Below are 22,969 nucleotides of genomic sequence, written 5' to 3' on the forward strand. Positions count from 1 at the left end.
CCACCGTCTTGTCAAGCAGACAGAAAAAAAAACAAGGCGACAGACAAAAAACTAAAAGGAGACGTCTCAGTCCCACCGTAGACGTTATTGTCCCTGTGCAATGGGGATGGGATATGACCAGGCTGCCACACAGCTACGAGACCGTCTCTACACGATCACAGCCCTCTCAATACTGCGGAATGGCCAGGGTCTTTGCAACCCCCACACACACCCTTTATAACACTCGACACCATTCAGGGGTCCTGATCGAGGGGGTATGCCCTCCCCCCCTCTCTCCAGACACTATCACGTCCCAGCTACCCTCTCTTCCCCCCCCCCCACCTCCGATGACCTCTGGAGACCCCCCGATGACCTCTGGCGACCCCCCATTTACCCCGGGTGATGAGGAGAGGTCGGTGTGGCTGTGATAGTCTTTGTTCATCTATTTGTGCATAAACACACGCGCGTGGCCTGCGAACTGGGCGACCCAAGTCACGAATACAGCATTTTGAAACTGTCCCACACCTCCCCATGGACACCTCCGCCTTCACTAGTTTGGTTTATAAACGTCAGCATCAAGCGGCCAGACGTGGTTCTGGCCACACAAACTCCTTTATGTGCCGTGACGGCCTCAACGGGCTGCTCGCTATCAGCACTTGCACCAAAAGCCTTTTGAAAGGCTATACGGGGGACCTTTGCGTTGGTTGTATGCCATGTGTGGTGCACGGGTGGTGCATCTGTCAGCCATAAAGAAGTTAACACGCAACACCTGGGGTGTGTCCCGTGACGCTCCTCGCAAGCAGCGCGAGCATTCCACACTTCGCGTGACGCTCCCAAGGTGCACGTAGCCTGGCACAAGTGCTGTGAAGTCACTGCCCACTTGGTGGAGAGTAGCGGCTGCTGTACATGCGAGTATGTGCATACACGGCATCGCCACGTGCAAACCAGATGTTCCATCAAAGAGTAAAAAAAAATCCAATGTCGACCACCAAGCAGATACAAAAAATGCTCAACTTTATTTGAAATCCGTATAAAAAATAACCGCGTACACAGCAGCAGCACTGGCCGCGTGCACAGAACACAAAATACTTCAAATTATTAAGACCTCAAAGGAGGGGTGGGGGGGGGTTAAATATCGCAGTGGTGGTGGCGGTGAGATTGATGGGGGTCCCCCACTCCTCCCTCGCAATTTATTTACAAAAAACGCGCTACTGCGGAGGACGAAGATTGAAATAAATAGAAGTTAAAATTGCATCAGATCCATTCTCCTTTCCCCATAACAACCCCCCCCACCACCCTCTTGCCAACTCACTATGTACACACACACAAGGAAAGGCAATTTACCAGTATCATCATCCCCTTCACCGTTATTATTATTATTGTTACGTGGCCTACCCAACGCTCTAATCACACTCGGACTAAGGGGGAGGGAGAGTTGGGAGGGTTGCGTAATTCGTTGTCCCTGAGGGTAGGAACAAAATGGGCCCCCCCCCTTGGGTTGGGACCCCCCCTCACCCCAAGCCAAACCACCAGAGGGGGAAGCTCCAGGTTCCCGGGAGTCCGTTGACGCTATGAGACAGGCCACTCGACCTATGACATGACTCGAGCCAATTAGCCGATGATATTCGAGGTCGTGAGGTCAGGGCCAAGAGGTTGTGGTAGAGGAGGGGGGAGCTAGGATTGGATCAGAATTGGGGTGGGGGTACAGGGGGAGGGTTAAGGGTTGAGATTGTGGGAGTGCAGGGGGTTCATCAAGCAAAGGGGTTGGGGGGGTAGATGGATGATGGGGGTTCATGGATGATGGGGGTACATGGATGATTAGCAGGTGAACAAGGGGGCAAGCAGCTGGTGCTGGGAAGGGGTAGACAGGGGGGGGGGAAGCTGTAAACTTAAAACACCACGGGGGGCCGCAGTGCGGTGGGGGGCAGGGAACTCAGGATGGGCTCCCTTTCACTCAAGACAGACGACCACGACGCAAAATAAATAGCGCGGCCATCACCGTCACATCAACAATAAATAACTCGAAACATTTGGCGGTGGCGACCCCCTCCATTACTCCACCCCCCTCCACGGTAGAGGGGGGGGGCAGTTAAATGATCAACACCAGCAACGCGGCAATAGCTACGGTAGCAACAGTTGCATTTCGCGGAGATCAACAGCGAGAGAATTCAAATTCTACGCAAACAGAACGAGGCAAGAACGGCAGCCTCCATTGCATTGGTTGTGCATCATCAACATGGGACACAGGGAGGGAAATAACGAGATTGGGGCGGGGGGTGCAAGAGAGATATGGGGAAGAGAGATGGGTAGAGAGAGAGGGAAGGAAGGAGAGAGAGATACCCCGAGGGGGGGAGAGGGCAGGGGTTGAATGAGACGAGAAACTGGGGGTAAGGACGAAGCAGAGGGGGTAAAAGAGAAAGGGGTGGGGGTGATTCTGTTGGGGTTCAGGGGGGTATAAGGCAGTGAGCGAACCCCACAATCCGCCACCGGCAGATTCCTCTCGACTTGAGGGGGGGGGCGGTGGGGTGTGGCGAGGGTCAGGAGGTGAACGAGAGACGAGATGCGTAAAGTCCACGCAGGCAGGGTTTTTGGCATTCCGAGGTGACGTCACTCACGCACGCAACGAGATAAAAACAAACCTCAGCAACGACGGGGAAACTAACGCAATAACTTACACATCCGGTAACCGTGAGTGTGGCAACCGACGCTCATTACTCACACTACTAAAAAGTTCATTAAATTAACCCATCGAGGGAGCGGCGAGAGGGGGCACTATTCGGTCCGTTGAAAAATTCTGTCGAAGCGGTGATGTAAGGGGGGAGGAGGACCCCCCCCCCCATCTTCTCTCAGCATCCCCCGCCCCCCCCCCCCCACACTCCGAAAACGGTGCCACCAGAGCAGCCGATAGGCACGGTGGTTTTATACGGCGAGCACTTGCAGGTCATGGGCAATTGCACCACGAAAATAACAAGTCAGTAGTAGTACTAAAAATAATTATAATACTCATATAAAAATAACACAAATTAAATTAATGTCTAGCTTATCTTCGCCCGCCCTTCAGGGCGACGCTTTGAAATCGGCCGTTGAGTCTTAGGAGGGTGGTTGGCGTCCTTCATGTCGTACAGAAATTAAAATAATAAAAGCCAAAAGTCTTCAGGGTGAAATTCACAAACAATAACTTAACGCGACCCACGTCTGCCGAGGGTCACAGATTGACATTGTCGATGTGGGAGGGGACCAAGTCTCTGGGTCATGATGAGGTTTTGACGATGTGGAGTCTGTCAATGGGTCATTACTCAAATTGTTAACGATGTCTCTCGACTCGGGGCTCACGAATTCCCGATGATGCGTGACGACGTCGCGTCTCCGTGCAGACTGGAATTGTTGACGGTCTCGCGAAGATGCCTCTTCTGTGGTCAATTCATTCTTGATGAGGTGCAGCAACGTGGGATGAAATCCCTGGCTCGTGACTCAAATTCTTGATGACGTGCAAAGCTGTGGCACCGCCTTGCTCATCGAAAAAACTCAGGACGCGCGACATTCTCCTCTTGATGCGATGGCGACCTTCATCGACAGACTCTCGGCAACATGACTGTCTCAGGGTTCTCCCTGCTGGATGATGTAACATCGTCAACATCGTCGTCGTCATCATCACTGTCACAGGCTCTCCTTGCTGCTGCTGCTCGCGTCGTCAGACTCAGACTCGTCCTCGTCCAGCGATGGTCGCCGCAGCTCCGAGGGGGGGGGCCCAAGGGCCGTCTCGGAGGGGTCCACCACCGTGCCCCCCGAAGGCCCTGCCCCTCCTACGGCGGCGACGCTCCCGCCAACGCTGCCGCCGACGCCGCTGCCGCCGCCAATGCCCGGAGTCATCCAGGGGTGGAGCAGGAGCTCGTCCAGCGACGGGCGATCGGACGGGCGCACGGAGAGGCAGCGCCGGATCAGGTGCTGGCACTCTGCATGGGCGAGGAGAGATGCACGGAGACAGAGTTAGCGGCGGTTTTACAATCGATGCCGACGCGGTGCGCGTTTCATGCAGAGGGGGCCGCCCAGCACACACCTCGTCTGCCAGTTGTGTTCGCAGTAAATTAAATCGTGGCTCCATTGCCAGTGTGTCACTAACTAGTTGTATCAGTCGTTACGCAGACAAGTGTATTGGCGGTGCAAACGAGTGGTGGGTGTGCATGCGTGCGCCCGCCCGCGCCGTGCGCCACCTCACCAGGGGAGACGCGCTTGCGGAAGGTGACATGGGCACGCAGGATCTCGCCATCGTGCTCGAAGGGGATGTCCCCGCACACCATGTCGTAGAGCAGCACACCCAGGGACCACACGGCGGCCGAGCGGCCGTGGTAGCGGTGGCAGCGCACCCACTCGGGGGGGCTGTACACACGCGTGCCTGCACGGGACACAAGACAGATGCACACGGGGTTTACTACGTTGCACTTTTTTAAAACGTGACATTTATTTCCGTTTTTGCAGCTCTCGCGGCGCACCATCCCCATGTTCCAGGAAAATCATTCATAACGAACTGCAGCTTCCGAGAAGGCATATTAGTTAATACACTAGGGGGCGCTGCACTTACTGACGCGCAGACACTCGGACATCAAAACACACAAGTCACACAGACAAGCTTAGGATGCGCGCGCACACACACGGACACACGCGAATGGACACTCACGTCCGCGCACTGCCGGGAAGCGAGTGGGGGTGGTGGCGAGTGCTATTGAGCAGTTTTTCTGGGTTTTTCACGTTGTGCAATTTCCTCCTTCCCCCCCCCGCCAGCCACATACTTCTCGGAAAGGAGAGGGGGTGGGGGCGGGGGGACAAAATCCATGACTAACGGTGACGATGAGCGATGGGCAAATCTCGCTCCAGTCTTCCTCAACGTTTCACCGGTGGCTCAAAGCCCGACCCACGCACGCGTGCCACGTCAGCTCAGCTGCCACGCATGCTCCGTCACCGACGCAATACGCCGTGCGGTGCAGAAAACTGGGAAATTACCGTGCCCTTCACACCGCGCGGGATTTTTGGGTCTGGTTATAATAAGGTTAAACGATAAGGGTAATGCCATATAGTTCTGGGAAAGTCCTCCCTGTAGGCGGTGGTGGATGTGTAAATAATTATTGTAGGACAAGCGGGAGTGTTGATTGTCGAATCGGTGTCTGCTAATCGTTTTCGTCTTGGCAGTAGCCTTGACGTTTGTGGTGGTTGTTGCAACAGCCTTGGTAGCGAATGCGTAACGGTAGTGGTGGTGATGGTGACGCTGGCGAAACCGTCGCTGTTGTGTGACGAGGCCACGCGTCACACGCAAATGTGCGGACGTGGCGCACGCTCTCAAGGCCACCACCGCTCGGGCAATTCACGCTCGTCATACCGTGGCGATCGTCTCACAATAGCAGGGGGCACACACATGCGTCACAGCCGCCCCCGCTTATAATTACGGCCTTTCGGCAAACAAATAAGGAGGATCGTGGCGGGCCGAGCGAGGCGAGCGAGGTAGGAAATATTCGTGGGGAGGTGGGGGTGGGGATAGGAAATCGACACGCGGCGTGACGCACCCGTGTTTACATAGCGACGAGGATTAAATAAAATAAAAGTCAAGGCGCGCAGTAGAAACTACCAGCAACTCACGCTGACGTGGCGCCACTCCAGAAACGGGTTCAACAACATCCCAACCCCTCTCCCTCCACCCCCTCTTAACGCCCCCCCCCCTTCTACGTCTTTCCATTGCTTCAACATCCATCCTCTCTCCCGCACTCATCTCCCCCTCTTCCAACAATCTTACCCCCTCTCTCCCATCTCTCTTAAAACGTCCCTTCCCCCAGCCCCATGCTTGTTCCTCATCTTTTTCCAACTCCCTTCCCTCAATTTTCCTCTCCCGACTTCTCTCAACTCATTTCTCTCTACCATCTCCCAGCGATCTCCCTACCCCCATCCCCTCCCTTTCCACCCGGCCCGACTCTTGCCAGCGTCATCAGCCCCCAGGGGTGTTGGGTGGCGACGGGCGGCCAGCCCAGCCCCGACCACATCACACAGCCTTTCTGTGCAGCCCCACCCCCCGAGTTCTCCCCTCTCACCACCCCCCTCTTCCCTTCCCCGCCTCCGCCCTAAGCCTACCCCACCCCCGCCACCTCGCCGCGCCTGTGTTTACATTTTTCTCGTGCTTGCGAACTGCGTCTGCCTGCGCATAGCTGGCCCCGCGCCACGCACACAGAGAGAGACGCACACGGCTCTAAAAGGTCATCGCGGACTCGCTGCTGACGCTGCCGACACAATCATCGCCCCCCGCGCGCTTGAGCGAGGAATGTGTGGAATTCGCTACTCGCAGGACAGCGGCTAAAGCGAGCCCTCGCCCTTTCGTTTAGCCCAAGGATAGACACTTGGGGCTGCCTCCGAGTCTTGCCTTTAATGAAACCCAGCCTCCCACCAAACACAAGTGCGCGTGTGTTAGTAATGAATGCGTTTCACGGGCAGTGAAAGCGAGCCAACATCACACAGCAGTAGCCTCTTGTGAGCGAGAGAGTGGGCAGACTGTTGAGCGAGCAAGTTCGCGAGTTACTGGGAGGGCGAACACAGTTGAGCGTGTGAGCTAGTGTATGAACGTGTGACTGATCAGGCTAGCATGCGACTGGTGAAGCGAGTGCGTGACTAATCCGTGCAGTATGCGAGTGAGCGAGCATTGTGGTCGGAGCATGCGATGGATTGAAGTGTTATTGAACGAACGTGTGTGTGACTTACCAGTCTAGTATGCGAGTGAGTGCTTAGTGTGCGACTTAAGGCTTGGCGAGTGCGTGATCTGGCACGCCGGTCGGCTTGCCAACTCAGCAAGAGGCCTAAAAGCGAGCTGTGATCCTCTCACCGTCAAAGTCGGTGTACACCGTGTCCTTGAGCAGCGCCCCGGAGCCAAAGTCGATCAGTTTGAGTTCACCGGTCTTGAGGTCCACCAGGATGTTCTCATCCTTAATGTCTCGGTGCAGGACGCCGCACGCGTGGCAGTGTCTCACCGCCTCCACCACCTGGCACAGCACCACATGGGGGTTAGCACACGACCACTGCCGCCCCAGCCACTTAAAGAGGCCGCTACAATCACCACATCACAGAATGTGGAGTTTCATTGCGCAGGAGTAATTCAACAACATTCAAACCGAACACTATTTAGTGACCATCGTTGCAGGCGTTGTTCTTTCAGCGTCGCGTGTTTGTAGTGGCATCACGGTGTCGTGCATGAGTAGCGGCTGGCTAGATCCGTCAAGCCGTGCCCGACGCACCTGTCTAAAGAAGTCCCGAGCCAGCGCCTCGGGCAGTGCCCCCCTCTCCGTGATGTAGTCGAAGAGATCGCGCGACGGCTCGGGGCGTTCCAGCACCAGCACGAAACTGTCCGCCCGCTCGTACCAATCCAGCAGGCGGATGACGCCGCGCTGGTGGTTGCCGTGGCTGCCGTGGTGGTTGTGGTGGTGGGGAACGGCGCAGGCGGTGCCCCCCGCTCCGCTTCCACCGCCGCAGGGCACGGGGGGGTACGGGCCCCCCACCCGCTTCAGCAGGATCACCTCCAGCGGCACGAGAGCGCCACTTGGCTGGGGAAGAAGTGCAGGCGACGCGATGTTACGGGCAAGGGTGCGGATGGGAGGGCTGTGGTGTATGTGTATGGTAGACGCGGTGGAGTTGCTGTAAAGTTAGGGCTGTGTGTAGTCAGAGGGGATGATTGGGGGGGGGGGCTCAGGGCAGAGATTGTGGTACTCACTAGTTGCCCCCACTCGGTGACTCGCTCCTTGGACACGTGCTTGATTGCGACCTGCAGGGGTGGTGGGTGGGTGGGGGTAGAGGAACAAACACAAGGCAATTAACTCCCGCCCTCCTGCGTCATCACGTCCAATTAAGGGCTCAGCGATCATGTGGAGTGGGTTAGGGTGAGTGGGGGGTGAGACTGAGTGAATTCTCGAGCGCTGTGATTTGGTGCGAATGGGCTGTGTGCAAATGAGTTTGTGTTGTGATGTTTGGGGTTGTTGCCGTGTCTAGAAACTATGATATGGCGTTTTGTTTTGTATTTAACGGTTCTCATGGGTTGGCGTCCTCCAAGCGACGGTGTTGTGCACTTGATTTGCAAGTAGCCGTGGTTGCGTTAGTGGCGTTGTGCACGGGTGTTGTTATGGCGTTGTGTTGGCAGTGGTTTTGCATTACACTGCGCGTGATGGCGTGGGGGTGAATTACACGCGCCATGACTCATCTTAACGCCGCGTTCAGCTGGGGGGCGTGTGTGCTTGATGCACTTGCGTTGTGTCGTGTGGGTGTGTGCCACGGGGTTGGTTGATGGATGGATGGTGGTGGTGAAGTGTTCGTCCGCGGCGGTGCGGCGTGCCGGTGCGTGTGCGCTAATGCGTGGTGTGGCTGCAGAGTGCTGTGCTGCAGAGTGGTGTGGCTGCAGAGTGGTGTGCTGCAGACTGGTGTGCTGCTCACAGGTAGGCCGTCGCTCGCCCGCACGCCTTGGTAGACGGTGCCGAAGCCGCCGCTGCCCAGTACGGGTCCCACCTGGTAAAGCTTCTCCAGGGGTTCCCTCTCTCCACGCCCTGAGGGGGGTCACACACAGAGGGGGGGGGGGAGATCAGCCACGGCGAGAGGGAGATTGGGGGGGGGGGTCTATTTTTATAAGGGAATGTGGGAGACCCTTCCCTCTCCCGTATAGTGAGGGGGGGGGGTCCGTGTTAATTATCTGAGGGATCCCTTATCGAAAGAGAAACACAGGGCCAAACAAATAATACAATCTATCACCATTTGTTTACACAACGAAGCTCTTGAATTCGATGTCAATTCTTCTGGGGTTTATCATAAGTCAGGCTCGTTAAAGGAATGCTGATGGCGGGTGCCAGATGTAATAATAACACTGGGAAGAGGACACCATATAAAACAGGGTGTCCGTGTTGTAATACATAATCAAGTCCGGGTGGAAGCTGTAATCCACCAGTGGCCTGATCACGGCCGATGACGATGTGTTTAAGCGGGGTATCTGTGGCACTGTTGTTGTTAAACTTCGTGTTGCCTGGTTACGTCACGAGGCAATTAAAGATAATTAAACCAAAACAGCAGCGCGCCCCCCCCCCCAAATCCTATTAAACCCTCCAACCCACTCCACTCCAAATTGAACCACGAAACTGACCCCGCCACCCACACCCCCCTAATTAGAGCAGCAACCCCAGTGAAAATCCCCTTAAACCCCACAGCATCATAAAAATCCCTTAACTACAGCGGAAGCCCTATCGAGAAAACTCAGTACCCTCTATAAACCACCTCAACTTCACAGTGAATCCCATACACTACCGAACGCCCCCCATGTCTACAATGGAACATCACCACCCCCCAACTCAACCGTACAATCCTAACCCCGTACACATCGCAATCACGAAAATTAACACGAAGCGCATCAAACTCTTCATTCTAAACAAGCACACATCCCACTCCCGCAATCAAAACCCCATACCCACTTCAAATCCGAACCCATCGAAACCACTAACCCTACATCTTAGCCGATACACCCTTCCACAAACCCAAAAACAGTTAACATTTTATCAACGCTACTACAAACCCATACATTAAACCCTACCACCACAAACCCATACATTAAACCCTACCACCACAAACCCATACATTAAACCCTACCACTACAAACCCATACATTAAACCCTACCACCACAAACCCATACATTAAACCCTACCACCACAAACCCATACATTAAACCCTACCACCACAAACCCATACATTAAACCCTACCACTACAAACCCATACATTAAACCATACCACCACAATCCTATAAAATAAACCCTACCACAACAAACCTAAACCCATAAAAATCGCCTCTCCATACCACGGCCCCCAACCCCACTCACCACGTGCCGCCCCACAGCGCGGGAAACGAACAAAACCAAAACAAAACAAAGCGGCAGGAAACGCGGCGGAGGGGATCACGGGGGGACCCCATCGAGCGGACGACCATAGCGGGGGTGTGTGGGTAGGGGACCCCCAAAGAGAGCGGATGATCGGGGGGAAGCCGTGGAAGAGATGATGATCCGACTAGACATAGGGAGAAAGGGGAGAGCGACACGCAGAGATGGACAATCACTGAGAACGAATGGATACGAGAGCGAATTCGGGGAGAGCGTGGTCGACAAGACCCCCGCTTCGGGGAGCGGACAAGGAGTGGAAGAGCTGTGTGGGGGAGAAGGGGGGGGGATGATGAGTGAGTCTCTACGACGGACCTGTGTGCACGCTGCTCTTGCACGAGGGGGTGTCCGCGGCGCCGGGCGGGCAGATGTGAGCGAACGAGGCCGCCTTCTTGGAGAGCAGCATTCTCGGCGGGGCCGACTCCCGCTCGCCCTGGCACACCCCGCCGCTGAAGGCCCGGGGTCGCGTCGTGGAGCCGTGGGGTGGAGGTCCCGAACACGCAGAGGTCGTCCCCGCGTTGTTGAGTATAAGCGGAGGACGCGGGAGCGATTAGGTCCCCGACTACGTAGTCCCCGCTTGAGTAGATGGTATCCGAAGGAGTGTCTCCCCGGCTTGGTTGACAGAGGTGGGGGGTGGGGTGTGTCGGTTCGATTGACTTGGGTGGGTTACGGTGTTCCAAAGGGCGCCTTGGTTACGTTGAGATTGGGGGCTGCTAGGAGATGATATGCCCTCACATCTGCACTGTGCGACTGCTGAAGCCGCTCTGAGCACTGCGCGCCCCTCACCGCGATATCCCCGCGCCCGCTGCCGCCGCCGCCGCTTTACTGCCTCGACGCCGCGCAATATCCTTCCGCCAGCTCGGGATTTCCCCGGCGAAAACACTAAATATTACGCGGTTTTTTTTTACCCGGGGAACGAGCTGCAACGACGCTTTATTGCACGTTAAATATGAGAGAAATATATTTTAACGGGAAAATTAGATTTCCGGTTTTTTTATTCCGTTGAAATCGGCCGGGACGCGTTCGAGCAGCCGCGGCGCTATTTTTCTCGCAGTAAAAACCGTCGCATTCCGTCAGTCACGGCCCCTCGTCCAATCAGCGACGGGGGTTATTCAAACCCTCCAATCAGAATCAGAGGCAGAAACGCCGGGGTGGGTGTGTGAGCGGTGGGGGGGGGGCAAGGGGTGTCGGGAGGGAGGGGGTCTCGGGATTCCCGCCAAAACGCTGCGGCGCGCGCTACGCGCATGGCGGCGGGGGGAGGGACGGAGGTGGGGGGAGGGACGGAGGTGGGGGGGGGATGGAAATAAAGGCGCCAAATGAGTCACGTGACCCTTCTCGGCAACGCTCCCCCCCCCCACCACCATAACACAACACCAACAGCCGCCAGTCGCGCGCCAAATCAATGCCCCCCCCATCCTCAACATGCCCCCCATCATCAACATGGACCCCCCCATCCTCAAATGGACAGCCCCCCATCCTCAACATGCCCCCCATCATCAACATGGACCCCCCCATCAACATGCTCACCCATCATCATCATCATGGACCCCCCCATACTCAAAATGCCCCCCCCATAATCAACATAGACCCCCCCCATCCTCAACATGCCCCCCCATCATCAACATGGACCCCCCCCATCCTCAAATGAACAGTACCCCCATCATCAACATGGACCCCCCATACTCAAAATGCCCCCCCCATCATCAACATTCACCAACGACACAACCAAACCCCCCCCCCCCCCCTCACATTCGTTGATAACACACGGATTGTGACGCTCCGGAAAATAAGACGCACTACCCCCCCCAATAAGATGTTTAAAGTTTTACATATGTTGTCACCTATACCGGATTATAAGACGCGCCCCATCCACATTTGCTTGAGAAGACATGGGGGGACGGGAAAACGGCACAGTCTTCCGGATTATAAGACGCACATTTTTATTCCTTTGTAAATTACAATATATGGGGGGGAGGGAGTAGTGCGGCTTACTTTTCGGGTGCGTCTTATAATCCGGAAAACTGAAGTTTTTTTTTAAACATTAATAAAAAATTTAAAACATAATAATTTTTAATATATAATAATTTCCCTCAAAAATGTTCCAACTGAACGCCTCTCCCGTTCCCCCCGCTCCGCCAACGTAAAATAAATGAAAATAAACACAACTTGTAAATTAATACGCGCGCGTGTGCGCGTGTGGGTGAGCCACGGCGTTAGTAGGCGCCGCACGTAGCGGCCAGACAGTCTGGGGTGAGGAGGAGGAGGGGGGACTACCCCCCCCCAATAATCTCGCAACAAGAGCTCGTTTCTTTATTGTAGTTTAATGTTTTTTAAACTCTAACGCGAGGTTTAAAAATAAACCGACCGGAGGGTGAGAGAGTGAAGTTAGTTGCAGCGTTTGGGGGGAGAAAAAGTCGCCGATGACTCCACTCCACATTCTCTCCCTCCTCCTCCCTCCTCGCCACTAATTATATCATGGCTCACGTTTGTTAATTGTCGAGGCGAACTTACGCAAAAAGCGACGTGTAAAATGAACAATATTTGTCGCATACTAATTAAGTTCTGATTAATCAACGAATAATTACCGGAGTGGTCGTGTTTAAACCGGATTATAAGACGCACTTGCACCCCCCCCCCCCCCCCCCCAAACCTCTCTTTATTATAAAGAGGCTCAAAAAATCTTCTTGGCTTGTCCTGTCGAGATCGGGCACATTTTAGTGAAGGTTATGAGGACTATAAGACGCTCCGGAAAGTAAGACGCAGCCCCCACCCCCCCCCTCCTTAATCGATATGTTTCACTGGTATCGATTAAGTTGCAAAGACAAAAGATCCTCAACGAATGCTTGGGGCAAGTTTGCTGTTGTCGAATGGCACCGATGAAAGCCGCGAACGGCACACGACCGGTGACGAGCACCAACCCCCCCCCCGGCCGCCTTTGTCTCCCCAGTGTCGATGTATTAATTCCATTCATAATAAGAGGTGTTTTTTTTGGGGGGGGGGGGTTTAGATCGCGTAAATATATTAAATGTGTCGTTAAACCCGCCACCAACCGACACAGCCAACTAGTAAGGTTGTCGTAAACAGAACGTGCTGATTCGTTGTACTTGGTACGGCACACCGGTTGTGTATTGGAGAGTAAACCCACAAATATTAACAAATTCGACCACGACGTTTCGCCAGTCATTAATTACAAGCGGCATCATCAGGCGAAAGTCAGATTTGTGAGATAAATCCTCCAGTTTCGTTCTCAAATAGCAAAAGCTTACGTGTTAAACTATTAATGCCATGCTGTCCGGTCTCACCGGATTATCTGATCCCCCCCTACCCCCCAACAAACTTTCACTTTAAAAACATGTGCGTCTTATATAATGCGGAATAGTAAAAGTCAGCTAATTTACAAACGTCTCGCACACTCATCGCTCCCCGTGTCGGATGAACGTGGCTAGGAGGCGGATAGCTATCGGGTTGTGGATTCTTGCATTCGTCTGTGCGGAGTTTTTTTCGAGCGTTTTTCTCTCGGACACGTGGAGGTGGTGTTTTTTTGTTTTTGTTTGTTTTTGTAGCCGGGTTAGTAGGTTCACTTCTCTCACACAAAGCCAGACGCATTCTGCATTCTTTAAAACTTTTAATTCGTGGCCAAACGAACCAATGTGGCAGGAACCTCCGAAGGAGTCTTGGGGGTTTACCTTGGTAAATTGGGGCGCCGCGGTGGCCATGAGATGTTAACTACCTCACCTGGTATACAGGAGGTTGTGGGTTCAATCCCGAGCCTGACGCCTGCTGCTGTATATTTGAAGTTTGCGTGTCTTTCTCATCATCATTACGGTGGCTAGGAGATGTTAACTTCCTGGCCTGGTATACAGGAGGATGTGGGTTCAATCCCGACCCTGACGCCTGCTGTATATTTGAAGTTTGCGTATCTCTCTCATCATCATCACGGTTGCTAGGAGATGTTAAACCCCTCGCCTGTAATACCAGGAGGTTGTGGGTTCGATCCAGGCCCTGTGACACCTCCTGTGTATTTGAAGTTGCGTGTCTCTCTCATCATCATCACGATAACTAGATGTTAAATCTCTCGCCTGGTATACAGGAGGTCGTGGGTTCGATCACGACCCTGACACCTGCTGTATATTTGTAGATTGCGTGTCTTTCTCCCCGTGGTGGCGTGGATTTTTCTCCGGGTCTTCCGGTTTTTTTCCTACCACATTAGAAACATGAGTTGAGAGTATTTGGTTTCTGTAAATGTCCACTGTGTTTAGCGATCACTTGTGGCCAGTTCGCTTCTGAAATAGAGCTATCATAGCCCAGTCAGTGGGCCTTACCTGGTAAAATAACACAACAATGCAAATAGTAAATAGTTTATAGAACTTTTCTGCTGGTGTCGCGTATTTGTGGAGTCACAACAGTCACAGCGATTTCCCGCTCCACTGAGCAGTGAGCCAGTGCTCATATCCACCTTTTTTTACAGCCCTCAGCCAGTGGTGAAAATTCCACGTTCCTATGGCGGGGGTACTAGTCTATCCATAGGACAACCACTGTTCACGTGGTACTCAATTGTATCGACCCCGGAGGGAGGCATGGATGATGGGCTGAGTCAACCTCCGATTGCTGTTGGGCTGTTCCCACCACCACCCGGCCGCATCCCGCGGATAAAGTCGTTCTTTCTCACGCAGAGTCTCAAGACTCATTTTCAGGAGGTCCCTGGCCAGAATGAGTTTGGCTTCGTGTGAGAAGCAAACCGGAAAAAACCTGGAGGGAAAACCTCACCCACTGCGCGCAACGGTCAACAATTTCGCACAGATTAATTCCAGAATACATGTCTGTATTAGCCATTGCACTTACTGCCATTGTACTTTTATTTACTACTTATGGTTGTTTGGTTAACAACTAGGAAATTATCTCCTGGTCATTGGAACGCAAAAACGGCCCCTCCCCCTCTCTCTCAGGCTTACGATGAGGCTGCCGCTAATTGAATCCACTTAAATTGAATCGTTGTTTACGCATTCATTTTACTTGAAACGTTTATAAAAGCGCAACAGAGCATAATGAGGTTCAGTTTCAGAGCCCCTGCAGCAACATAGCAAAACAATAACTTTCAATTAAAGTCACAAAAACACGTGGGTATAGGAAATAACTAATTATTTTAGCGACAACGCGAGTTCGTGACATCTTCAAAATGCTCAAAACAAACATCCGAATGACTACCGCATCTTCCAAACACCCCCCCCCCTCGATTGAAGTTATCTTACAGTATCTCCCGCACCTCTGATTAGCATAGTCGACTACGTACGACGCGAAATAAGTTCAACATACATACAAAATAAGAACGTTTTAATGTACAGGGTGGATCAGATGTCTTGAGACCCACAATTAATTGACCGCTAGCATTTTTGTCCTTTGCATATACATTTTTGTTTGAAATAAACTTGATTAACTTTTATAAATTTAAATGGGGGGGGGTCTCAAGACGTTTGGGTTACACTGTATAGTATATATTTTTTTAAAGCGAGAATCCACAAGCGGAGTTTGACTTCTTTATTGAGAGGGGGGTTGTGTCGCTTTGTCCCTCACGTTAAATGTATTTTAAATCTTAATTGTAAACAGATGACAATTAAATTTCGATTTAAAGCTTTCGTGACTGCAGGGATTCATCTTCTTGGTTCTTTCGGTAAAGTCACGTAGAAGGGAAGTAATACAATAATAAAAAAAATTATTTTAATATAATATTATATATAATATCATAAAATAAAAATAAAATTTTATTTTAATATAATATTATATATAATATTATTTTATTATGTTTTATTTTTATTATTTTATTACTTCCCTTCTACGTGACTTTACCGAAAGAACCAAGAAGAAGATGACAATTAATTAATAATGGTGTCCAGTTTGTGCTGGGTGTTCCCCACCCCCCCCCCATGCCTCTCCCCCGTGCCTCCCCCCACCCTCATGGGAGAATCTCAATAATGGAGGGGACAGGGCAGGGTGGTACAGCCCCCTCTGTCCCATAACTGCCCCCGCCGCCCCATGCACCTCCACTGTAAGAATGCATATGTATTAAGCTGTTGGCAATTTTCCACTGATTAAGTTACTAATCATTTCAATTCGAAATCGGGCTCCATCTCCACAATAATGGTACGGATAAATGTCCTCTCTCTCTCTCTCCCCGCCGCCGCCGCAGGGGATGCATTGAAGGATTTGTAAATGACTGACGTGACCACGGCCATTGTGGCGCCTAATTCGGACCCAGCCCTTAATCGCCCCATCGTCATCAGCAGCAGCAGCAACACAATAAACCACTCAGATGCAAATGGCACGTGGCGCATCTCGACTCGAATAGAGCTATTGTACTGAAGTCGTGTTTGTGCATTTTTCACGAACCGCGTGGTAAAAACCAATAATAAAATCTGGTTCACTAACATTTCCCATAGGTGAACATTTCCCATAGACTAATATTGCCCCAAAGGTGAACATTTTCCATAAACTAACATTGTCCCCAGACTAATATTACCAAAAGATTAACATTGTCCACAGTATTAACATTTCCCCTTGACTAACTCAAGATTGACATTGTCTCACAGACGAACAATACACATCGACTGACCAGTTCGTGAGTAATATCGTGGGACAGAGCGGGATGCAAGGAGGTCACGGGTAGATAAATAAGCAGATTAGAAACAAGAATCGCCGACGTGTTTGAGAAAGGACGTGAAAATAAACTAAATATTGTATTCTACCAGGTAAGGCCCACTGAGCCATTTGGCTCTTTTTCAGAAGCGACCTGGCCATGTGGACATTTACAGCAACCAAATACTCTGAAAGCAGATTTCTAAATGTGCAGGGAAATAAAAATGCACGCGCCCACGGGGAGAGAGACACGCCAACTCCAAATATACAACAGGCGTCAGGGTCTGGATCGAACCCACAACCGCCTGTATATCGGGCGAGGGAGTTAACGTCTGTTTTCTTGGCTGCTTGCGTTGTGGCCGAAACGTCGTGAGAATTATTTTATTATGTTTTATTTTTATTATTTTATTATTTCCCTTCTACGTGACTTTACCGAAAGAACCAAGAAGATGAATCCCTGCAATCACGAAATAAGCTTTAAATCGAAATTTAACATCTGTTGTTTTCCATAGCGGCGATGCAGTGGTCATCAGCACACTCCCGGATTTGCCATCATCCACTTGGCACCCCAGCTCCAGTCCATCTCGCGGGGTGGTGGTTGAAACAACGGATGGGGGGCACGTGCGTGCATTAACATCGGTGCATTCGTGACAGACTGACGGGTCTCCGTCAGATGATATAATCGCTCCATCTCCGCGGAGGTGGTTGCTCGCTCACGGGCGTGGTTCTCATCTCCTTCGGCCGCCACTTAGGAGCCTCCCCCCGCCTCTTCCAAGCAGAAAACGTGAACAGGTGGAAAGCCTCGTGGGTGATTGAGTGGATTAATGAGTGGTCGAGGGAATGAGCGGGTGAGTGGTTGAGCGGGTGAGTGAGTGGTTGAGCGGGTGAGTGAGTGGTTGAGCGGGTGAGTGAGTGGTTGAGCGGGTGAGTGAGTGGTTGAGCGGGTGAGTGAGTGGTTGAGCGGGTGAGTGAGTGGTTGAGCGGGTGAGTGAGTGGTTGAGCGGGTGAGTGAGTGGTTGAGCGGGTGAGTGAGTGGTTGAGCGGGTGAGTGAGTGGTTGAGCGGGTGAGTGAGTGGTTGAGCGGGTGAGTGAGTGGTTGAGCGGGTGAGTGAGTGGTTGAGCGGGTGAGTGAGTGGTTGAGCGGGTGAGTGAGTGGTTGAGCGGGTGAGTGAGTGGTTGAGCGGGTGAGTGAGTGGTTGAGCGGGTGAGTGAGTGGTTGAGCGGGTGAGTGAGTGGTTGAGCGGGTGAGTGAGTGGTTGAGCGGGTGAGTGAGTGGTTGAGCGGGTGAGTGAGTGGTTGAGCGGGTGAGTGAGTGGTTGAGCGGGTGAGTGAGTGGTTGAGCGGGTGAGTGAGTGGTTGAGCGGGTGAGTGAGTGGTTGAGCGGGTGAGTGAGTGGTTGAGCGGGTGAGTGAGTGGTTGAGCGGGTGAGTGAGTGGTTGAGCGGGTGAGTGAGTGGTTGAGCGGGTGAGTGAGTGGTTGAGCGGGTGAGTGAGTGGTTGAGCGGGTGAGTGAGTGGTTGAGCGGGTGAGTGAGTGGTTGAGCGGGTGAGTGAGTGGTTGAGCGGGTGAGTGAGTGGTTGAGCGGGTGAGTGTGTGGTTGAGCGGGTGAGTGGTTGAGCGGGTGAGTGGTTGAGCGGGTGAGTGGTTGAGCGGGTGAGTGGTTGAGCGGGTGAGTGGTTGAGCGAGTGAATGAGCTGGGTGAGCGAGTGAGTGATTAAATCACTGGATAAGTGTTGTCGAGTGAATGAAGGGGTGAGTGAATGAGTGAGTGAATGAATGAGTGAGTGGGTGAATGAATAGGGTTGCTACTTTTCGCAAACCCAGACATGTTTTTGCGTCAGCCGAGGTCCATGAAAACTGTGCAGTATCCTCGCAATAACTTTCAACATAATATCGGTACCAGATCTGGTGACGCTGATGATGATGATGACGACGATCGTGATGTTGCTAATGCTGCTGTTACTACTGATGAATATGGGTGGAAGCCTGGGGGGTGTGGGTTGTGGGATCTCTGCGCCTGGTTCAGATTCACATCAAAGGTCTCATTGTGTCTTTGAAGAACAAAGACGGCGGCGACCCCCCTCCCACCGCCCACACCTCACCCCCTCACCCTCCCCTCGGTACTGGGGTACAGAGATAAGGGGGTGCTGGGGCCTCAGGGTACGAGGATACTTGGCTACTCTGAGTCCTACAAACTCTGGGGTACAGAGATAACTGGGATCATTAAACAACTGTGGTCCCAGATAACTGGAGTACAGAGATAATGTTAGAATGAGAAGGAATTCCGCAGAGCTCCAATACGGACATCACGGGAAGATTCTTGCTGGGTCGCCGCGTCCGTTGAGCGGCCTAGTTGTGCCTCAACATAACAATCGGAATCTTTATACTGCAGGAGGAATCCGATGAGCTGTAAAGCTCTTTTTCACAGATGTCCAGTAGGGGCGGGTCAGGAGGTTGCAGCAACAACAAACATTACAAAAGTACGACAGGAGTGAAAAATATAGGAAAGAAAAATAAATATCGATTTAAAGCTTTCGTGACTGCAGGGATTCATCTTCTTGGTTCTTTCGGTAAAGTCGCGTAGAAGGGAAATTTAAAAACGTACATAAAGCATATATTGTTATTTTATTATTATTTTATTATTTCCCTTCTACGTGACTTTACCAAAAGAACCAAGAAGAAAAAAAAAAAGTAGCTTTAAAAAAAAATACAGGGTTTACTTTTTTCAAACACTTTTGAGAATTTGTAAGGATACCACAAGAAATGTGCCTCCGGGCTCTGGAGACCACCTGGAGAAGATTCCAGGGCATGCGTTGACAATGATGGAGAACAAGTGGAGACTCGTTGACTATTTGAAGCTATTAACATACATTTGTTGTCATGTCATAGTGTAGTACCCGTTCTTTTTAAATCCTTTATATTAAGTTCACTTGCGCACTTGCTTGCTTGCTTGCTTACGACCGTGCAAATCTTTCGGTCGTTTTTTTAACCCACTTTCCGTGATCCAATCGAGCTGACATTTTCCACACAGACTCGTTGTGCGTGACAATTAATGTTCGTGAAATTTGTTTTCCAAAATGTTACACTTTTTAGGACAAAAATATTATATTTAATTACCAATTGCTTAATGGTGCCATGCAATCATCTGACCCATAGGTGGCAGCCATCTCAAGCCAGAGGACGAGAGGACTCTAGCCGCCACGCATATAAAGGATTTATAGTGAAAAACTTTGTTTTTACGGGTTAATTTTAAATTGTCTATCTGCTGCTCTGTGTAAAAGTCACATGTAAAAAAAGCATTCGATAAATAAACTCAGGGCAAGCGTCACGAAGTCTCGTGGCTTTTTTTATTTTATAAAGAGGGCCATGCCACATTTCGCGATGATTGCTGTGTATATTTTAAATGAATAGATTTCGGATATTCTCGAAAACTCAATACAACTCTGTGGTCGTGGTGATGATGGGGCGTCACAGTGGCGAGATGTTTTTTCCTTCGCCTGGTATGCAGGAGGTCGTGGGTTCGATCTCTTCCCGTTGTCGCGTGGATCTTTCCCCAGGTCCTCTGGTTTTTCTATCCACGTTCGGAAACACGCGTTCAGAGTATTTGGTTGCTATACATTTCCACATGATAAGCCCTTGGTAGGGCTATCATTTTTGGCAAGATGGCTTCTGAAAAAGAGCTACATAGCTCAGTTGGCCTTGCCTGGTAAAATACAAAATAGTTTCGTTTCAACAAGAGCAGCAGGGAGAGAGGAGGAGGAGGAGCGAGGAGGAAGGGGAGGATGAGGGAGAGAAGGAATGACCGGGCCGAGATGTTGGGGATGAGAGTGTGGTGTTGATGATGAGAGGAGTGGGACAATTGAGAAGGAAGTAACGAGCAACGGTGACTTCTGGTCGCCCCGAAGCCACGTGATTTACCGGATTCTTGAGCTGATTGATATAAATACGTTACTTTGAACCCGTGACGCCGGTACACGGGACATTTAACATCCACTGCGAAGCAGACAGAAGCGTCGTTTTACGGTGAACAAACGCGCAGTATTACCCAGGGTCGGCCGTTTGATTCGAACCGTGAACCTCCCCTGGATTCGAACGAGCTACCCTCCCAGAGGACGCCTTCCCATCCCCGGCAGCCAAAATGTAGGCAGTGACGTCACCACGAGCATGTGGTGACCCCGAACCCCATGGGGGCTGGGGGCTCCCCCCCCCCCGTAATCCCCCCCCCCAATCCCCCCTCCCCCCCCCACCATCCTCCATGCACCCACGGGGAGAGGCGAGGGGTAGGGGCAGATCCGGGGAACACCGTGTGTGTGTTGATATGTACTTAAACATTGTGTACCGTGTACACATAAACATTGTGTACGGTGTACACATAAACATTGTGTACAGATAAACATTGTGTACCGTGTACACATAAACATTGTGTACCGTGTACACATAAACATTGTGTGCCGTGTACACATAAACACAGCGTGCTGTGTACGTCCAACAATGCGCACGTTGTCGGACGTTTGCGCTCCGCTGGTGCAGCCACGCGTGGCACTGCGCTCAGTGCGCTGTGACCAAGAGACGCCACGATGGACCGGGTGAGACCGTCACTGAGATTCAATGTCTCTTAATAACCAGCGACCTGTATTTAACCATGAGAGACACCATTGAGATTCAATGTCTCTTAATAACCAGCGACTTTTATTCAACCGTGGGAGACACCATTGAGATTCACCGTCTCTTAATAACCAGCGACCTTTATTCAACTGTGGGAGACACCATTGAGATTCACCATCTCTTAATAACCAGCGACCTTTATTCAACCATGGGAGACACCATTGAGATTCACCATCTCTTAATAACCAGCGTCCTTTATTCAGCCATGGGAGACACCACTGAGATTCAATGTCTCTTAATAACTAGCGACCTTTATTCAACCATGGGAGACACCATTGAGATTCAATGTCTCTTAATAACCAGCGTCCTTTATTCAACCATGGGAGACACCATTGAGATTCACCATCTCTTAATAACCAGCGTCCTTTATTCAGCCATGGGAGACACCATTGAGATTCAATGTCTCTTAATAACCAGCGACCTTTATTCAACCATGGGAGACACCATTGAGATTCAATGCCTCTTATTAACCAGCGTCCTTTATTCAACCTTGAGAGACACCATTGAGATTCACAGTCTCTTAATAACTAGCGACCTTTATTCAACCATGGGAGACACCATTGAGATTCACCATCTCTTAATAACCAGCGTCCTTTATTCAACCATGGGAGACACCATTGAGATTCACCATCTCTTAATAACTAGCGTCCTTTATTCAACCATGGGAGACACCATTGAGATTCACCATCTCTTAATAACCAGCGTCCTTTATTCAACCATGGGAGACACCATTGAGATTCACCATCTCTTAATAACTAGCATCCTTTATTCAACCGTGGGAGACACCATTGAGATTCACCATCTCTTAATAACTAGCGTCCTTTATTCAACCATGGGAGACACCATTGAGATTCACCATCTCTTAATAACTAGCATCCTTTATTCAACCATGGGAGACACCATTGAGATTCACCATCTCTTAATAATCAGCGTCCTTTATTCAACCATGGGAGACACCATTGAGATTCACCATCTCTTAATAACTAGCATCCTTTATTCAACCATGGGAGACACCATTGAGATTCACCATCTCTTAATAACTAGCATCCTTTATTCAACCATGGGAGACACCATTGAGATTCACCATCTCTTAATAACTAGCATCCTTTATTCAACCATGGGAGACACCATTGAGATTCACCATCTCTTAATATCCAGCGTCCTTTATTCAACCATGGGAGACACCATTGAGATTCACCATCTCTTAATAACTAGCGTCCTTTATTTAACCATGGGAGACACCATTGAGATTCAATGTCTCTAAATAACCAGCGACCTTTATTCAACCATGGGAGACACAATTGAGATTCACCATCTCTTTTAACGGATGTCCTTTATTTAACCATGGGAGATATTGCATCCCTCATTTATCAGGGCGAATCGCGTCACCTAAGCCACGGTATAATTAGTATTTTACACTGCGCGCGTTTATTCATTGGACGCGTCAGCAAGCACCTGCTCCGCGGAGAGATGGAGCGATTAAAACCCAGCTCCGTCTACAGGGAGGAGTCAGTTACATCGGAGGAGGTGTTGACAGCTTTCTGAGACCTTCATCCAGCAGTGGATTGACCATGGATGATGATGATGATGATGGTGGTGTAACATAGTCTGTCCACGGATAAATCATCATGCGAGTATGTATGTCTTCCCGTCACCCCGTCCCGTCTGTCTCGATGTCTGTAGCTCTCTCTGTATTCGTGTCCGTGTCGCTGTCTCCGTGTACGTCTGTCCGCTTGCCTGTCCGTCTGTCTCGTCCGACGATGCT

General features: G+C 51.1%; 1 protein-coding gene across 1 annotated transcript; it reads right to left on the bottom strand.

Moving 5' to 3' along the window:
• Positions 1-976: 976 nt before the first annotated feature.
• On the bottom strand, positions 977-10,690 carry LOC144732832 (serine/threonine-protein kinase pim-1-like). Its single transcript, XM_078614448.1, has 7 exons — positions 10,226-10,690; positions 8,431-8,540; positions 7,718-7,768; positions 7,245-7,550; positions 6,836-6,992; positions 4,196-4,372; positions 977-3,932 (listed from the first exon to the last, which is right to left on the bottom strand). Exons 1-7 carry the CDS (start codon positions 10,314-10,316, stop codon positions 3,637-3,639), a joined length of 1,188 nt encoding a protein of 395 aa, XP_078470574.1. The 5' UTR covers positions 10,317-10,690; the 3' UTR covers positions 977-3,636.
• Between the last annotated feature and the right edge of the window lie 12,279 nt (positions 10,691-22,969).

The sequence above is a fragment of the Lampetra planeri genome, chromosome 44 (genome assembly GCF_965212315.1).
Source record: "Lampetra planeri chromosome 44, kcLamPlan1.2.h2, whole genome shotgun sequence".
Classification (NCBI taxonomy): Eukaryota; Metazoa; Chordata; class Hyperoartia; order Petromyzontiformes; family Petromyzontidae; genus Lampetra; species Lampetra planeri.